Below are 15,000 nucleotides of genomic sequence, written 5' to 3' on the forward strand. Positions count from 1 at the left end.
ACTGGGACACTCTGAATATGTCTAGACGTTGATTAGGGTCCGACACGTTCTAGGATCCTGCTCGGTTCTGTTTGTTATGAGCCAATTGTCATGGTTCAGTGAAACGTCAGCACCCAACAAAAGGAACCGGGTGGCCGGAAGATGATGAAGTCATCCAATCATGTCCCTCTTTTACTGGCCGCTTTTTAAAAAGGGGGACGTTTGTGACAATTTAAACAGCGGCGTAAAAAAAAAGTACTCCTACCAATAAAAATTTTAAAAGTTGTGTTTCAGTCATGGAAAAGAAAATGAGCAGAAATGTGGTGGTTTTCCATTTGCTCGTTTCAAGCCCCAAGCGTTTCATGATGTGCGATCAGGTCCACTGGGGATGCATGCCGACCCGGATGAGTTTACTGTTATCAGCGCTCGGGGGGTCAGGAGGGGAGCTCCCAGGGAGAGCTCGCTCAGCCCCACAGACCAGCTGAGCTTCCCCTCCCCAGCTGTTAACAAAAGAGCCTAACAAGCCCCTCAGTTTTAAGACCTTTACACAACTGGTGCGCTTTTGAAGTCTCGGTCATGTATATCCCTCCCTTGGCCACATTTGAACACCGCTGTCTGGTTCCCTCCCTGTGCCAGATTTATTTTGTATTGCCATCTGTCGACTGGATCTGGTGGTCACTCTGATCCACAGTAACAGTAATGGGCAGGTGAAGGCGGTCCTGTTTCCCGAGGGATCTCCCCAGCCTTCGCTTCTGAGATATGGCCACACAAACAGATGTGCTCCCCCAGTCTGTGTCGTGTACACAGGTGTGGTAATGCTAAACCCTTCGATACTGCCATTACAGCGCCCCTTTTCTTCCTTCTGTCTTCCCACATCGCGGCGATCTCCAGGGCCAAGCAGACATATCCATAAACGTCTAAAATATCAAACACACTCTGCTAATAGACCCCTGTGCTTGTGCCGGGACCAGGGACTTGGACCACAAAACCTGCAGACAAAATGCCACATCCGCAAGCCCTCATTCCCCCCCTCCCCCACCACCCCCCCCCCCCCCCCCCCCCCCCCAGCTGTTTAAGGCATTATCAGGCGCCCGCTCCTGATGCTTCTGCTTCTCATAAAGCCCCCCCCCCCCCCCCCTTTCCCCTGGCTCGCCAGACGTGTTAATGCGCTGTGCCAACTTACTTTGACAAAGTGTCATAGGAAAGCTAAGCTCTCAGTGCATCAATCATACTTGTGTGATGTTGGGTGTCCTGTGGCTCCATGCGGCCTGAAATGTGTACCGACTGTCCTCTTAGAGCAAATGACTAATGATTGTTCTGTTAGTAAATGACACAGATGTGCGGTAGGTTTCTCCCCATCGGTATACCATACATATGTCATTTCAACCTGTTGCATCAGAACGGAACAGGATGTTCAGACGTAACGTGTTTATGTCCTCAGTGTGTGTCTTTGAAGACAGAGCCTCGGTCCGCGGAGGTTTGGCCATGTAGGGTCCGTTATGAGTATACCTGCTGTGGAAAAGCTCTCCTCATAGGAGGAAGTAGAGAAGTGTAAATGAGTGAAGATGTGCCTATTCCGCTTCACACTCCTCACCAAACTCCCTTACTTGCAGCCTCCGTCCAACCTTCCATTCCTTCACTCCCTTTGGGACATCCTGGTCATTACGACAAAGTCTTTGAAGGAACAACAAGTGGTGTCTGTACCACATGCTTGCCCAGTTAACTGTAGGAACTGTTCTTTTTTTTAAGGGAACTGGGCATGCCCCCAGGGTAATTGACTAAATGGGCAATGAGTCGGCTGTACACTGAAGTAAAAGAGGGCCAGGACATGACTATGCCGTCTAAAATTGTCTGCCAGTCTTCTTGTAGCCAGTGCAGCGCTCTGGATGTTTTCAGGAAAACTATTTTCGAGAAGTCTTTGTGTGTGTGTGTGTGTGTGTGTGTGTGTGTCTCGTTTCCACTTCCAGGATTCAGCCACCAAGCTGGGAATGCTACACTTCCAGGCATGTGGCTTCTGGTCCAAAATCAACTTCCACGGTAGTGCTCCCGAGTGACTGAACATTGGCAGGGGGGCGGTAAAGGAGGGGTGTTTGAAAAGAGGTGAAAAGAGACGAGCGAGAGAAGGAAAGCAGAAGAGAAGAGGAGACGTCCTAGGCCTCTTAATGGTGGTTTGATTGCCTGATCTAAGTCACTGTAGACAAGCATCTCTCGGCAAAGGCTGATTAGTACAGTCAACGACCTCACTGTCCTTGATGTTCTAGTCAGACTGAGTCATTGTCTGAAGGTTGAATCACTGAAGCGCTGCTTCACAATATTGAGCAAGCCCAGCTCCGGGACCCAAAGGAATCGGACAGTGTCATGCCTAAATTACAAACATGTGGCTAAGAAAAAGTCTTAAGAGGTAGAAACCTCATTGACTTGCTCCCTCTTAAAGTCATTGCCACCTAATATGGCACTTCTTCTTTTTTAAAGGAGCATAAACTTACTGGAACACTCTTAATCCGAGGCTGCCCATTAAAAAAAGTACACAGTGGTGTACGTCATTATTCTGTTTACTCTGTGGAAGCTGCGTTCATGTTGGTTTTTGTCTCTTCACTGTGGCTTGGACCAGTCCAATGGAAAGCAGGCGTTTGAACCCTCATTTGAACACTTTGATGCATTTGGTAGCAATGAGGCAGTCTACTATTCCCTCCGTCTAGACAGACTCAGGTTATAGTCCGGCATTTAAATAAGTGCTCGTGAGCAATATGGAGATTTTTTTTTTCTCTCTCTCTTTTGTTGGCTCACTCTCCCTCTCTTGCTCTCATGGGGAATGATGGGTACAATGGTGATGTAACTCTTGTCTGACAGACTAAGGGAAGAAAACCCTGGGGTCCTGTCAGGAATGCAAAGAAATGGTAGAGACTCCAATAGTGTTCATCTAAATCACAAATTCATCTCCAAGAATTGTGTTGTACCCCACTGGAAAATGGCAATGCCTCATTAAGTTGTCATGTCAGATACAAACCAAATGTGCTTGTGTTTATCGTCTAGACATCTCTCCCTCCTAATGTGTTTTTCTAGCTTTTCTTGCTGGACTTTTGTGTTTCTTTTTTGAGAGTACTGCATAAATGGTACTATCAATTTTTCAGAAGTAGCCTCTCTTGAATATCACCTCCTTATTATGTATTTACCACATCAGTTGCCATGTATTTCTTGGGATGAAAACAGAAGCAAATGGTGTGCAGATGTCCGTGTGCAATATTTTCTCAAATGGAACACAACACCCGTGGATTTGAGATGGCTCCAGTTAGCCTCACGTCTCCAAACACCTTGGGTTATGGGCTCGCTTGATTAGGAGAAATTCCTCTGTCAGGTTGCGTCCGTCACCCCTTAGCCTCTAAGACTGACTGTCTGTCTCCCCCTCTCTCTGTCTCTCTCTTTCTCCCCCTCTTCTCTCTGTCCTTCACTCTCTCTCTCTTTGTGTCTGAGCATTGGACATACCAAGTGTCTTCCTGCTGAGCATAGTGCTGGCTTCCATCCCATAATCAAATTCAGCATGGCTAGGATTGACATCAGCATTTACCACAGTGTCTCCTGAATCCCCTCTTGGCGCATTTCCTCACACTTGCTTCATCATCTGAGGGGCTCACCTGAGGGGTAGATGATGTGTGTGTGCGCTGAGATTTCTCCCCGTGTTTACATACACTTTTTCCTATTTGTCTTTTTTGATATTATTTGTGACCGAAAGGGATGAAGTCACGCTCACTGCAGAAATTCCATGCTGCAATCCTCCCGATATTCCCGGAGCCAAGGAATCCGGGCGCTCCTAGGGAAGAGGTCAGCGGTGCAGAGGAGCGGAAAATGTGAGCCACGCTCCCGACGGCGCGAGCGAGGAGGCAGGACCTCGCCGAGGGTTTTCCTTTTCGCCCGCCGCCGCCGCAGCTGCTCTTGACAGCAGCACCATCCTTTTTAATCCCTGCCCTCCTCCTCCTCCTCCTCCTGCTGCTTCGCTGCCCAAAATGCTACAGAGCGCCGGGCAGACCGGCATTCACGCTGTGGTTCCTACTGATTTTTCTTTTCCCTCTCTCCCTCCCTCTCTCTCCTTTTTTTCTTTCTCTACGTCGCTCCACCGCTCTCTGTGTTTGTTTGGCTTGGGGGTTTTCTGAGGGCTCGGCAGCTGTTTTGATGGATGGACCTGCCATTGTAGTGCCACCGCACCACTGACGTGCCAGCGCCACTCCACGCCAATAATACCCCGGCAAGACCAGACGGGTTCCGCCTCCATGAACTCTGGCCTCGGGCCCTCGAGCCCTCGTTTCCCTCTGGGCTTGGCCGCCTGACACGCTCCCTCAACCTAATTACAGTGTGTTTTTTTTTCCCTCTATTTTTTCTTTAAATTTCTTTTATTCCACATTATTATATGATAACTGCCTGTCCAAACTATTGTCGGGGGCGGGGGGTTAACGACTACGGCCTAACAGCAGCTTTTAAATATTCACCTTCTAATCCTCCCCAAGCAATGTGTCTGTCCTTTCTAATCTATATTTATTGGTTTTGGGAAGGCTGCTGAGGGCTTGGTGACTGATTGGATGTAGTGTCTGCTGTGGGTGGGAGAGGGAGAGAGCTGATGTTCCCTGTAATTTGGGGGCCTCTCTCTTGCTCCCCCGGTGGCCCTTTTGCCACTTCCCTGCAGCCCTTGCTGGCCCCTCTTTATTGGGAAGCCCCTGGTGAGAATGTGTGGGGGGTCAGGCTGCGCCGTCCCCAGAGGTCTGTGGGAACAAGGGGGTGCTCGTCCGCAGGCTGCCCTGCTGTTGTTTGATGTCGCCCTGTAAAGGGACTTGTTTTCATGCAGAAAGCATCCCAGTAGAATAGTGGTCGTAAAGCCGCACCTCTGGTTGGTCACTTCCCACTCAGTGCCGCTGCCATCACTCCACCACCACCACCACCACCACCCGCAGCCATCTTCCCCTTCTGTCCAGACTACCAGCTAGGCTGTTTTCATTCTTGGCCTCCTACAGCCCGTGGCTGCTGGCTTTAGTTAGAGCGTCATCCGAGTCACTGTTCAGTTCATCACACCCTATCAGCTCAGACGGCAGACGACAGCCTCAGCAGACACAGCAGGCTGATAACAACTTGTGTGCTGAAGAGCAGACATCATGGGGCTCTCACTCTCTCTCTTATTTTCTCCCTCTCTTCTCTCTGTCTCTCTCTCGCCCCCCCCGCTGTCCAGTCCAGTCCTTAATGGCACATTTCTCCCTCCACATCTCTTTGCCCCGGCCTGACTGCAGCTGCCTGACTGACACTTAATAAAGTCTCTGTTTAGCTGCGGAATTGAAAGCAGGTGCACGGATCTGCGTGTGCATGTCTCCCCTGCACCGATCCTCTCTCTCCCTCCCTCCCTCTTTTCCTCTCTTTCTTTCTTTCTTTCTTTCTTTCTTTCTTTCTTTCTTTCTCTCTTTCTTCCTACCCTCCTCCTCCTCTTCCTCTTCTCTCCCTCCTTCCACCTCCTTACGTGTCCCCGCTGCTCCCCCCCTCCCCAGACAGACTGTCCAGCTGGGACAGAGAGGGACACCACAAGTCACAGACGACACCTCTGGCAAGTCCCCTGTCCACCACCCACACCACTGGCCTCCTTCATGTGTCATGCTCTGGCAGCGGGAAACGTCTCCTTCCTCACTGCCACCTCTCCCTCCCCCCCATTCCCCTCCTTCAACCGGGAAAGTCCTTCAGGACATTTTCTTTTCCTCCCCAAGCTGACTTTCTTCTCTTGATTCTCTGTATGCTCCATTTAATATGCTTTTACAGGCTGCTACTTTTCAGACCCAAATTGAGATTTGTGATATAGACCATCTTTTGTCTGAGCCTCGAGGCTGCACTTTCTCAGCTGTCAAACACCGTCCCGCTCCCGACGAGACGTTCCCTGGCAGAGTCCAGCTAGGCTGTCCTCGTCTGTCTTATGGATTTATGGCCGTTGCCAGGTAATGAAGGCACTGATGGAGCCGAGCCACCGACGCCGGTACGTTCTATGAGCAATTTGAAAGCGGAGACAGGCAAAAAAAGAGAGAAAGAATCATAAACGCTGAAATGTATATACATCTTGCATATATGGTATCTTTTCTCAAATTTCCCTGTTCGACAAGCGGCATTCAGTCTTCTTAGAAGACTCCCTTTGAGCCGTAGGAGGAGAAGTCGGGGGGGGGGGGGGGTGCACAGGCGCCTTTTCAGAGGTGTAACCCGAGCCCAAGCAAAACGCCGGCAAGACTCCGTGCCCAGAAGTCGATGTGACTCCTGGAGCTGGTGAAAAGTAACATTTGTCTCTGGTCAGGATGGCGGGGGGGTCTATCCCACACAGACCCGACCCACCCTGGGAGGCAGGCAGGCAGTCTGTCATGTCCCGAGGTCTAACGTGCCTCGCTGGGTCACTGGCAGGTGGGTGTCATCATCTGCAGCCTAACTCCCAACTCGGCCTAATACAGCCTAGACTAAATATTGTTTGATGTATGACAGTTACACACTTGGTATGTACTACCAAGTACTATACTACTGCATTGCGTTGCCTACACAGAAGTGTGTAATGTAGTGTACTATTTATATTATCTTCAGAAGATTAATGATGGTATATGTTAAAGGGGATTTGCCACACTCTTCTCAGAAGATGTTGTTATGGTAACCTTTCAAAAGGTCACCCAAACATCTGTATGTCTGTCTTTTTATCCTTCCTTTCCTCAGTTGTAGAGTGGATTTTGTTTCAGGAAATATCACATTAGGCCCTGTACTTTGGTGTTTTTCCTTTTTAAAAATCTACTTCGAGACGACCAGAGTGGGCTAACCCCTCAGCGGATGCCCTGTGAGCCAAAAAAAAGGTTTTGATTCCCCTTCAGAAGACGTAGCACCCTATTCTGTCGCTCGAGACATTACATCACAGAATTACGCCAAGCAACATGGTGGAGCATTTCGAAAGCCTAATTAAGAAGCGGCCAATCATACGACCTGCTGTGGCTTCTCCGACCAATGGCCTTCCAGACAGCCAAGAAGGAAAACAACAAGGGCCCGAGCCGGTAGCCTATCGCCCGGCACGTTGCAAATGGGGGGAAGGCTTTGAAGACGGCAGCCCAGAGGGAGGGGTTCCTCCAGCTGGCCGGAGCTGTGAGAAAAAGCGTGACTGGGCTGCCCACTCTTTCCTAATTGGATATGGTAGGGGTGTTTTTATTGAAATCACTCACAGGTGCAGGCTCCCACTTTAAAGAGCAACACCACAACCTCTGAGAACTTTCAGCTGTCTTAGTACGTGTGTGTTAGAGTAGGTGTGTGTGTCTTTGTCTGTGCGTGTGTGAGTGTGGGTGGGTGAGTGAGAGAGGGTTTATGTGTGTATGTCTCTGCCTTGTTTCTCAGACAAAGAAATCTCTATTTTCGAGCGCTGTATCCGTTTGTTTTAATAGCTGCTGTGGCTGTACAATGGTATCACAGCGCAGTGTAGCGACAGACTCTTGAGTGAAATGGCCGCAGGCTAAGGCAGAGTAAAGTTGTTTGCCCACTCCACTCTCCCTCCCTCCCCGTCCTCCCACTTTCCCTTTTTAAGCACCGCTGCGGGTTTCTCACCCAGGGTGCACCTGTGTAGTCGGGGAGGGCTGCGGGCCCCTAATCCATGCAGAGGCACGAGCACATCGGAGAGGGGAAGGAGGAGAAGTGGAGGATGATGAGTGTGAGAGCACGCTGTGGCTCAGACAAAACATCTCACGGAAATGAGGACCACCGGCCTGTGCGTGTGTGTGTGTGTGCGTGCGTGTGTGTGTGCGTGTGTGTGTGCGTGTGTGTGTGTGTGTGTGTGTGTGTGTGCGTGCCTACAATTCAGTTTGTGAGTGAGAGACAGTGTGTGTGTCTGTGTGTGCCACTCTGTATTTTAGTGTGTGTGCCTATGCCTAACACATGGAAAGAGTCTAGCATCAAACTACCACTTGAGTTATAAAACACCAAGTCCGAGGATTTCATTTGTAAATAAACAGTACTCTAAAAGATTTACTACATTCTGTTCTTGCATTGTGAAGAATGCATAGGTTTCTATTGGGTTTAATTAGCGCCTTTGTATTCTTTGTTGTACAAATTGCACTCTGATTCTGAATGTGAGAAATCTTAGTCTTGCAAGTGGATATTATCACAGCATTCTCACAAACTACCCAACTACCTTAATTTTTCAGTAGGCCCCTGCTTCTACAGTACTGTAAGTAGAACCTTAAGACTTGAGGCATAAGCCAAGTCCTTAATGTCTCTCATGTCTCCGTACTCTACAGGATATCCGCAACACTGTTGGCAACATCCCCATGGAGTGGTACAAGGACTATCCGCACATTGGCTATGACCTGGATGGCAAGAAGATCTTCAAGCCCATCCGGAACAAGGATGAGCTGGATGAGTTTCTGGACAAGATGGAGAATCCTGATTACTGGTAGGGAAAATGAAATAGCGTCACTACTCTTACGAGTAATGCTAGTCATGACCGATGAAGACAGTATGTCCTACAGAGTTTCTTCAGGACATTTTTTCCCCCACTTTATTTAATCATGTCTCTTGCTTTACATTTTTACAGGCGTACTGTACATGACAAGACAACGGGCACAGATATTCGTCTCTCAGATGAGCAGGTTGACCTGGTGCATCGTCTTCAGAGGGGACAGTTTGGCGATGTTAACTTCAATGAGTATGAGGTGAGAGACTTAGCAAAACACACAAACAAACACTGCAGCAACGAACAACAGCAAAACCTCATCACAGATGAGCGTGACCAAAAGAATGTAATCCTCACTTTGCGGTCTACCTCTAACTACTGTGTAAAAAGACAAAAAAAAAACAGAAACACTTGTTTTTTTTTGTTTTTTTTTAACATGTGTGTATATAAATGAGCTCCTCGATAATGGACCTAGCATAGAGCAGGAGAAAACAAACCTCAGTTGGGTCATTATCCTCTCCACGAGGCACCCGCAGAACCCAAACCCAGTCTGCTCCCACCGCTGACAAATGAGGCGAAGGCACCCGGAGTTAACGTCCCTGCAATTAGCCTTGTGTGACTGGGGGGAAAAACATGGAAGTCCTGCCTGAGAAGCAAGTGCTAGCCAGATTAGCTTTAGAGGTTTCAGTTAATGGCCATACAGTAAGTGCCACAATAGGCCAGCTGTGAAAATCTGGTGTTAATTGCTAGTCGACTTTTAAAAAAAAGTTGTTGGAATACTTTTTTTCAGAGCTTTTTGTTGGTAAATAGGGACTGTAGGAAAAGGGAAGGAGCTAGCATAGTGTGGCTAGTGTTTAGCTGAAACAGTCGGTCCAAATTTCTGCAGTGCTGTCATTGCAGTTTGGTGTGTAGACAACATAGTTCATGATTACCACTGAAGTTCATAAAGACAGAATCATGAGTCAGTTTGCATAGATCTGTATCTGATCATTTTGTTTTGGAATGATAAACATGGTGGATGACAGAATTAAAAAAAAAAAAAAAAAAAAAGATGGACGTGGTACTCGAAGCCACCTGTTTGTAGAGACTCGTGTCCCTAGTGGCATGTTCTTGAGTTTTATGTTGTGTCTGTAATTTTTCAGGATTATTTGCCCAGATGTTCTTATTTGCCATATGGTTTGAGTCTTTCTATAACAATATTAGTAGTGAATGTGTTTTTCTATGCTCCCCTAGAAAGTCTCACTCTCTCTCTCTGTCTCTTTCTCTCCCACCCTCTCTCCCACCCTCTCTCTCTCTCTCTCTCTCTCTCTCTCTCTCTCTCTCTCTTTCTTTCATTCATTTACTCATTCGCAGCCTTCCGTGGACTTTTTCACCAATGAGGTCATGATTCACCCAGTGACCAACAGGCCGATGGACAAGCGCAGTTTCATCCCCTCTCTGCTCGACAAAGAAAAAGTGAGTCCCGTTTTCTTGCTCCTTGACCAGCATTTCTACCTTTCACTCACCCTCTTTTCTTTGCCTTTTCTCTCTCTCTCTAAGGAGGCTTTGTCACATATTAGGTTTTACACTGGAAACCTATAGTTTTATTTACTTTAAATATAGCCAGGGTGAAATAAAAATGTTCATGTTTCGAGCCTTTTGGCCAGTAACTACTCCCACATGTGCAGCATTAGGTGTAATGATTCCCACATAGTTTTTAAAGTGGAAGTGGTGTTGAAATTCTGCTGTAATGGGGCTCAGAAAATTGGAAGCTTAAAGAAATTAGACCCCCCAAAACCTCCTTTCGCGCGAATAAAACACGTACAACACCGCAGGCTTGGATTCGGCGGTGTGCACGGAACCCGACGGCAAACGCACCCGTCGAGGTCTGCTTTGCCTCAGTCAGCGTGGTGTTCGTGTGTAATTGATCCATTCTCTGCGGAGCGACGGCATCTTAAAAATTACTCATATGTGCCGGGCGTCCACCTTCGCTATGCTGCCGCATTCTTGCATGTTTCCCCTGAAACATGCTCAGCGTAGTCGACCTCCCACCCTCCCTTGAGTTGCAGGTGATTTGATCCATGTCTTTTTTTTTTACCATGTACGATGTTCTCCTCCCCAAACAGGTGAGCAAGATGGTCCACGCCATCAAGATGGGCTGGATCAAGCCGCGCAAGCCCAAGGATTCCACACCGCAGTACTACGACCTGTGGGCCAAGGAGGACCCCAATGCCATCCTGGGGCGCCACAAGATGCACGTACCTGCGCCCAAGATGAGGCTGCCTGGGCACGAGGAGTCCTACAACCCTCCGCCCGAGTACCTGCTCTCAGAGGAGGAGGTACTGATTTGTTTCCTCTCCTTTCTTTTTGTGGGATCAGCAGTTAAAGGATCGATGGATGTATGAATCTCAGAGATCTAGTTTTACCTAAAAAATGAATACAAGGCCCTAATTGAAATGGCAAAGTGCTGACTTGTGCATGAACTAAAGTTGTAGGAGCATTGCCCTGACCCACCCATGTTTGTGCTTAGGATCTTGTTCTTGATGTAGGGTCATGTTATTAAATTACAACATTGATTTGATTAAATTAGTGTCAGTTTATTTTTTCGTGGCCCTTCATAAATTAAAATGAGGCCCTCACTGTTTTAGTTGGGGTACCCAAATGGCACTGCCCTCTGGGCACATACCTCAGTTTCCACAGTGTCTACTTTGTGTGTGTGTGTGTGTGTGTGTGTGTGTGTGTGTGTGTGTGTGTGTGTGTGTGTGTGTGTGTGTGTGTGTGTGTGTGTGTGTGTGTGTGTGTGTGTGTGTGTGTGTGTGTGTGTGTGTGTGTGTGTGTGTGTGTGTGTGTGTGTGTGTGTGTGTGTGTGTGTGTGTGTGTGTGTGTGTGTGTGTGTGTGTGTGTGTGTGTGTGTGTGTGTGTGTGTGTCTCCCTTAATGTAGTTGAATTTTTTTGGGGACGCAATTGCTCATCTATTGTTGTCTCTTTCTCCAGAGGCTGGCATGGGAGCAGCAGGATGCTGAGGACAGGAAGTTGAATTTCCTGCCGCAGAAGTACGAGTGCCTACGTGCTGTGCCCGCCTTCTCCCGCTTCATTCACGAGCGCTTCGAGCGCTGCCTCGACCTCTACCTGTGCCCACGCCAGCGCAAAATGAGGGTAAAGCCATGTCTGTCACCACGTGATTCGTTACAGGGAATTCTTCCCCTGGATTCCTCTGCTGTGTCTCTCTCCATGTTCCCCTTCTGGCTTCCATTAGCTCTCTGTGTGGATGTCCATGTCTGGCCCTTGCTCCTTATGTCACTGGATTTTGCACATGTCCTACTCTGTCTCCTATCACAGACTATGTCTTTCTTTATTTCTGTCATTCTCTCTCTCTCTCTCTCTCTTACTCTCTATCTATCTCTCTGTGTCTCTCTTGCTCAATTCAAATCGATTGGCATGACTACTCTCTCTCTCTCTCTCACTCTTTCACTTACTCAATCCAAATTCAGATTTAAAAGAGCTTTATTGGCATGTCAACTCTCTCTCTCTCTCTCTCTCTCTCTCTCTCTCTCTCCTTTCCTTTGCAAGTTTGTCTCATATACTCCCTTATGTCTCCCCAGGTGAATGTCAACCCAGAAGACCTCATTCCCAAGCTGCCCAAACCCAAAGACCTGCAGCCGTTCCCCACTACACAGTCTCTGGTAAGTGCCAGACAGCACCACTCATCTTTGATCTCTGGACCCCCACTGACTGCTCCCTTCACCCTTCGCAGGACAGAACAGAGAGGGGAGAGAGGGGGGCGGGTGTATGATGAGGGGTTCTGTTGGCCGGACAGAAGAGTCGCCAAACTGCACTTAGCAAGGCCCTCACAGCGAGATGGGTCCAGATTTGGGGGGTGGGGTAGTGGGGGGGTTGGAGGTTGGAGTGTGCCGTCACAGACCACAGCTCTTCCCGTTAAAGAGGTGGCACGGCGCTAAAGCTAAAGCACGGCTCAAGACGGCAGCGCCGCCACCGCCATCTCACCCGGCTCTCCGGTTTCAGACAGACGTCTCCATAAAAGCCGTGGCGTTAAACCAGACGCCTGCCTCGTCTGCCTCGTCTGCTCTCCACTGGCCCAGGCAGACGGGGATGCACGGGCGACGACGCATTAACGAGAGAAATCGGAGAAGAGCTGCAAGGTCACCCTCACCATCCCGCCAGCCCTCACTTTTGGACCGGGCCTTAGTCTGGATGGTTGTGTGTGTGAATGGGTTTGCCTGGTGTGTGTGTGTGTGTGTTTGTGTGTGTGTGTGTGTGTGCGTGTTTGTGCACTTTTAATTAGTGTCTGTCTGTGTCCTCTCTGCAGGTGTACCGTGGTCACACCAGCCTTGTGCGGTGCATTAGCGTGTCCCCCACTGGACAGTGGCTTGTGTCAGGTCAGTGTTTTGCCTGTTTTTCTCTCTCTTTTTTTCTCTCTTTTCTCTCTCTGTCTGTCGGTCTGTCTCTATCTCACTCAATCTCTCTCTCTCACACACACACACACACACATACACTATCTTTTTTTACGGTCGGTCTGTCTGTCTGTCTGTTCTGGTCATGCTTTCATTTTGTGTCTCACTGTTGCTCACATAAATCATTCCGTCTTTCTTCTCTCTCTCTCTCTCACTCTCTATATATCACACTCTATCACTTTTTCTTCTCTTTCTACATAGCCCATTCTCTTTCTCTCCCTCCCACACTCTCTCTCCATAGCCCCTTCTCTCTCTCATTCTTCTTTACAAACCCCCACCCCCCCCCCCCCCCCACCTTTGGCACAACTCGGCCCGTGTTGTCAGAAGCCCTTCTCTCCTGCGTGGCTCATTTTTAGCGCTGGCCTGTTATTACTTGAGCGGTAGCTAACTGGCTGCTGAAATCAGCCCCCTCAAACACACGCCATGATGTCATGGCCAAAGGATCTCCCCCTCGCCAAGAAGAGATCGCCGGGGCGAGAGAGACAAGGCAGCGCTGTCGCGAGATGTAAGAGATTGGACTCGGATTTGATGCGAGGGCTGAGAAGTGTTTTGAGGGTGGTGGGGGTGGATGGTGGGGGTTGGATGACTAAGTGAAGCTGATGGCAGGCTTGGCTAGTGAAGGCTCCTATACAGGCTGGCACCTGGCTTAGGGGATAAATCAATCACAGGAAACTCATGATCTGTCCATCTTTTCTCTCTCTTCTCTCTCTCTCCCACCACCACCGATCTGCTCTCATCCTAGACAAGAGTTTTCATTTGTGGGTGGGGGGGGGGGGGTGAAGGGGGTGGGGTGGTTTATGGTTTCTGGCAGTGGGACTCGCTCTGGGAGCTGCTCAGGGGAAATCAGATGGAAAGCCTTCGCTCAGGTTGCTTGGGTCAGGGGAGTTCACATCGTCTGTTCTCTTTCTCTCTTTCTTTCTCTTTTTCTCACTCTTTCTCTCACTCTTTCTATCTCTCTCTATCTCTCTTTCTCTCTCTATATCTCTCTCGCTCACTCACTCATACATACTCACACACACTCTCAGTCCCCTAACACACACTCACACACAGTGAGTTTGGCTCCAGAGATGACAAAAACCAGTCAACAGCCAATATGAAGGGCTTTCTTGGATTTCTTGGCCTATCTGTAAGGATGGAAAGATGGAAGTGAGATCTGTACATCATTAAGCAGAAGTCTCGCAGAAGTCTCGTAGAAGTCCCCCCCCCCCCCTTCCGAGGCTTCAATCCAACTTGGCATGTGTTCAAATCAACCATCAGCACCATCACTTAACCCCACCTATCGCCTCTAGGTACAGGACAGGAGAGAGCAAGGAGAGGAGGAAGAGGAAAGTAGACTGAAAAACAGTGCGTTATAAAGCATAATGCATACTTACGCGTGATCAATTTTTCAGTTCTTTTGTTCTCAGGTGCAGGAGCTTCGTCTGGCTTGTTTGTTTTGACACAGTGTGGGGCGTTTGTGGCAAATCCTGAAAACCACAGGAGCGAAACGATCCCTTAATAGTATGAAAATGTGGTCGGATTTGCCCCCAGGCCATTTGAATGCGGTGTGGCGATCAACTCCGGCCATCTGTACACAGAGCACAGGTGGTGCCCAGTGCGTTGTGTCCACACAGCTGCATGGAGGGCAACTCCCTGACAAACAACCAGAGAGGGGGGGGGGGGGGGGGGGTTGGTTGACGGCAATTTGGTGGCAATATCTGCTAAGCCGTCCATAACAAAGGACTTCATAAAGGCCATATGCAAAACCACTACAGTCAACGCCACTCTTTTGTCTTGCTGTAAAATATATTAAACCAGTCATAAAAGGCTCTTTCCCACAGTAAATGTGCAGTTGACAACCTCCCAGGAATTACGGCCCCGCCCCCCTCACCCCCCCCCCAACCACCACCACCAAATACATACACTCCCCTCCCCAAATTTGTTTTTCTATTGTGAGTCCTTTTGTCTTTCTCTTTACCCTCTCTCCGAAATAATTATTTCCATATCGCTCCTCTTGTGTTTTAATGGGGTGACCGTGGGACCTCGGTGTCCCGGCCTAGAGTGGCGTGATTACACAGGGACTCTTATTGCGTCTGTCTGGTCCTCTCCCGAGCCAAACCCAGTAATCATTAAAAAAGAAAGACAAGCCGAAAGCTAGTTGGAAAC

General features: G+C 48.8%; 1 protein-coding gene across 1 annotated transcript in view; it reads left to right on the top strand.

The window, feature by feature from the left end:
- Positions 1 to 15,000, top strand: part of bop1 (BOP1 ribosomal biogenesis factor) — a 78,292-nt gene that overhangs the window by 52,758 nt on the left and 10,534 nt on the right. The window contains exons 11-18 of the mRNA XM_076301882.1: positions 787 to 791; positions 8,250 to 8,404; positions 8,546 to 8,663; positions 9,758 to 9,859; positions 10,510 to 10,722; positions 11,378 to 11,539; positions 11,986 to 12,066; positions 12,711 to 12,780. Coding sequence (XP_076157997.1) covers positions 787 to 791; positions 8,250 to 8,404; positions 8,546 to 8,663; positions 9,758 to 9,859; positions 10,510 to 10,722; positions 11,378 to 11,539; positions 11,986 to 12,066; positions 12,711 to 12,780 — 906 coding nt within the window. The remainder of the gene's footprint in view (positions 1 to 786; positions 792 to 8,249; positions 8,405 to 8,545; positions 8,664 to 9,757; positions 9,860 to 10,509; positions 10,723 to 11,377; positions 11,540 to 11,985; positions 12,067 to 12,710; positions 12,781 to 15,000) is intronic.

This window comes from Alosa pseudoharengus, unplaced genomic scaffold (genome assembly GCF_046254945.1).
Source record: "Alosa pseudoharengus isolate Yale_2024_CS ecotype anadromous, Long Island Sound unplaced genomic scaffold, YU_APseudo_1.1 YU_APseudo_1.1_scf_23, whole genome shotgun sequence".
Classification (NCBI taxonomy): Eukaryota; Metazoa; Chordata; class Actinopteri; order Clupeiformes; family Clupeidae; genus Alosa; species Alosa pseudoharengus.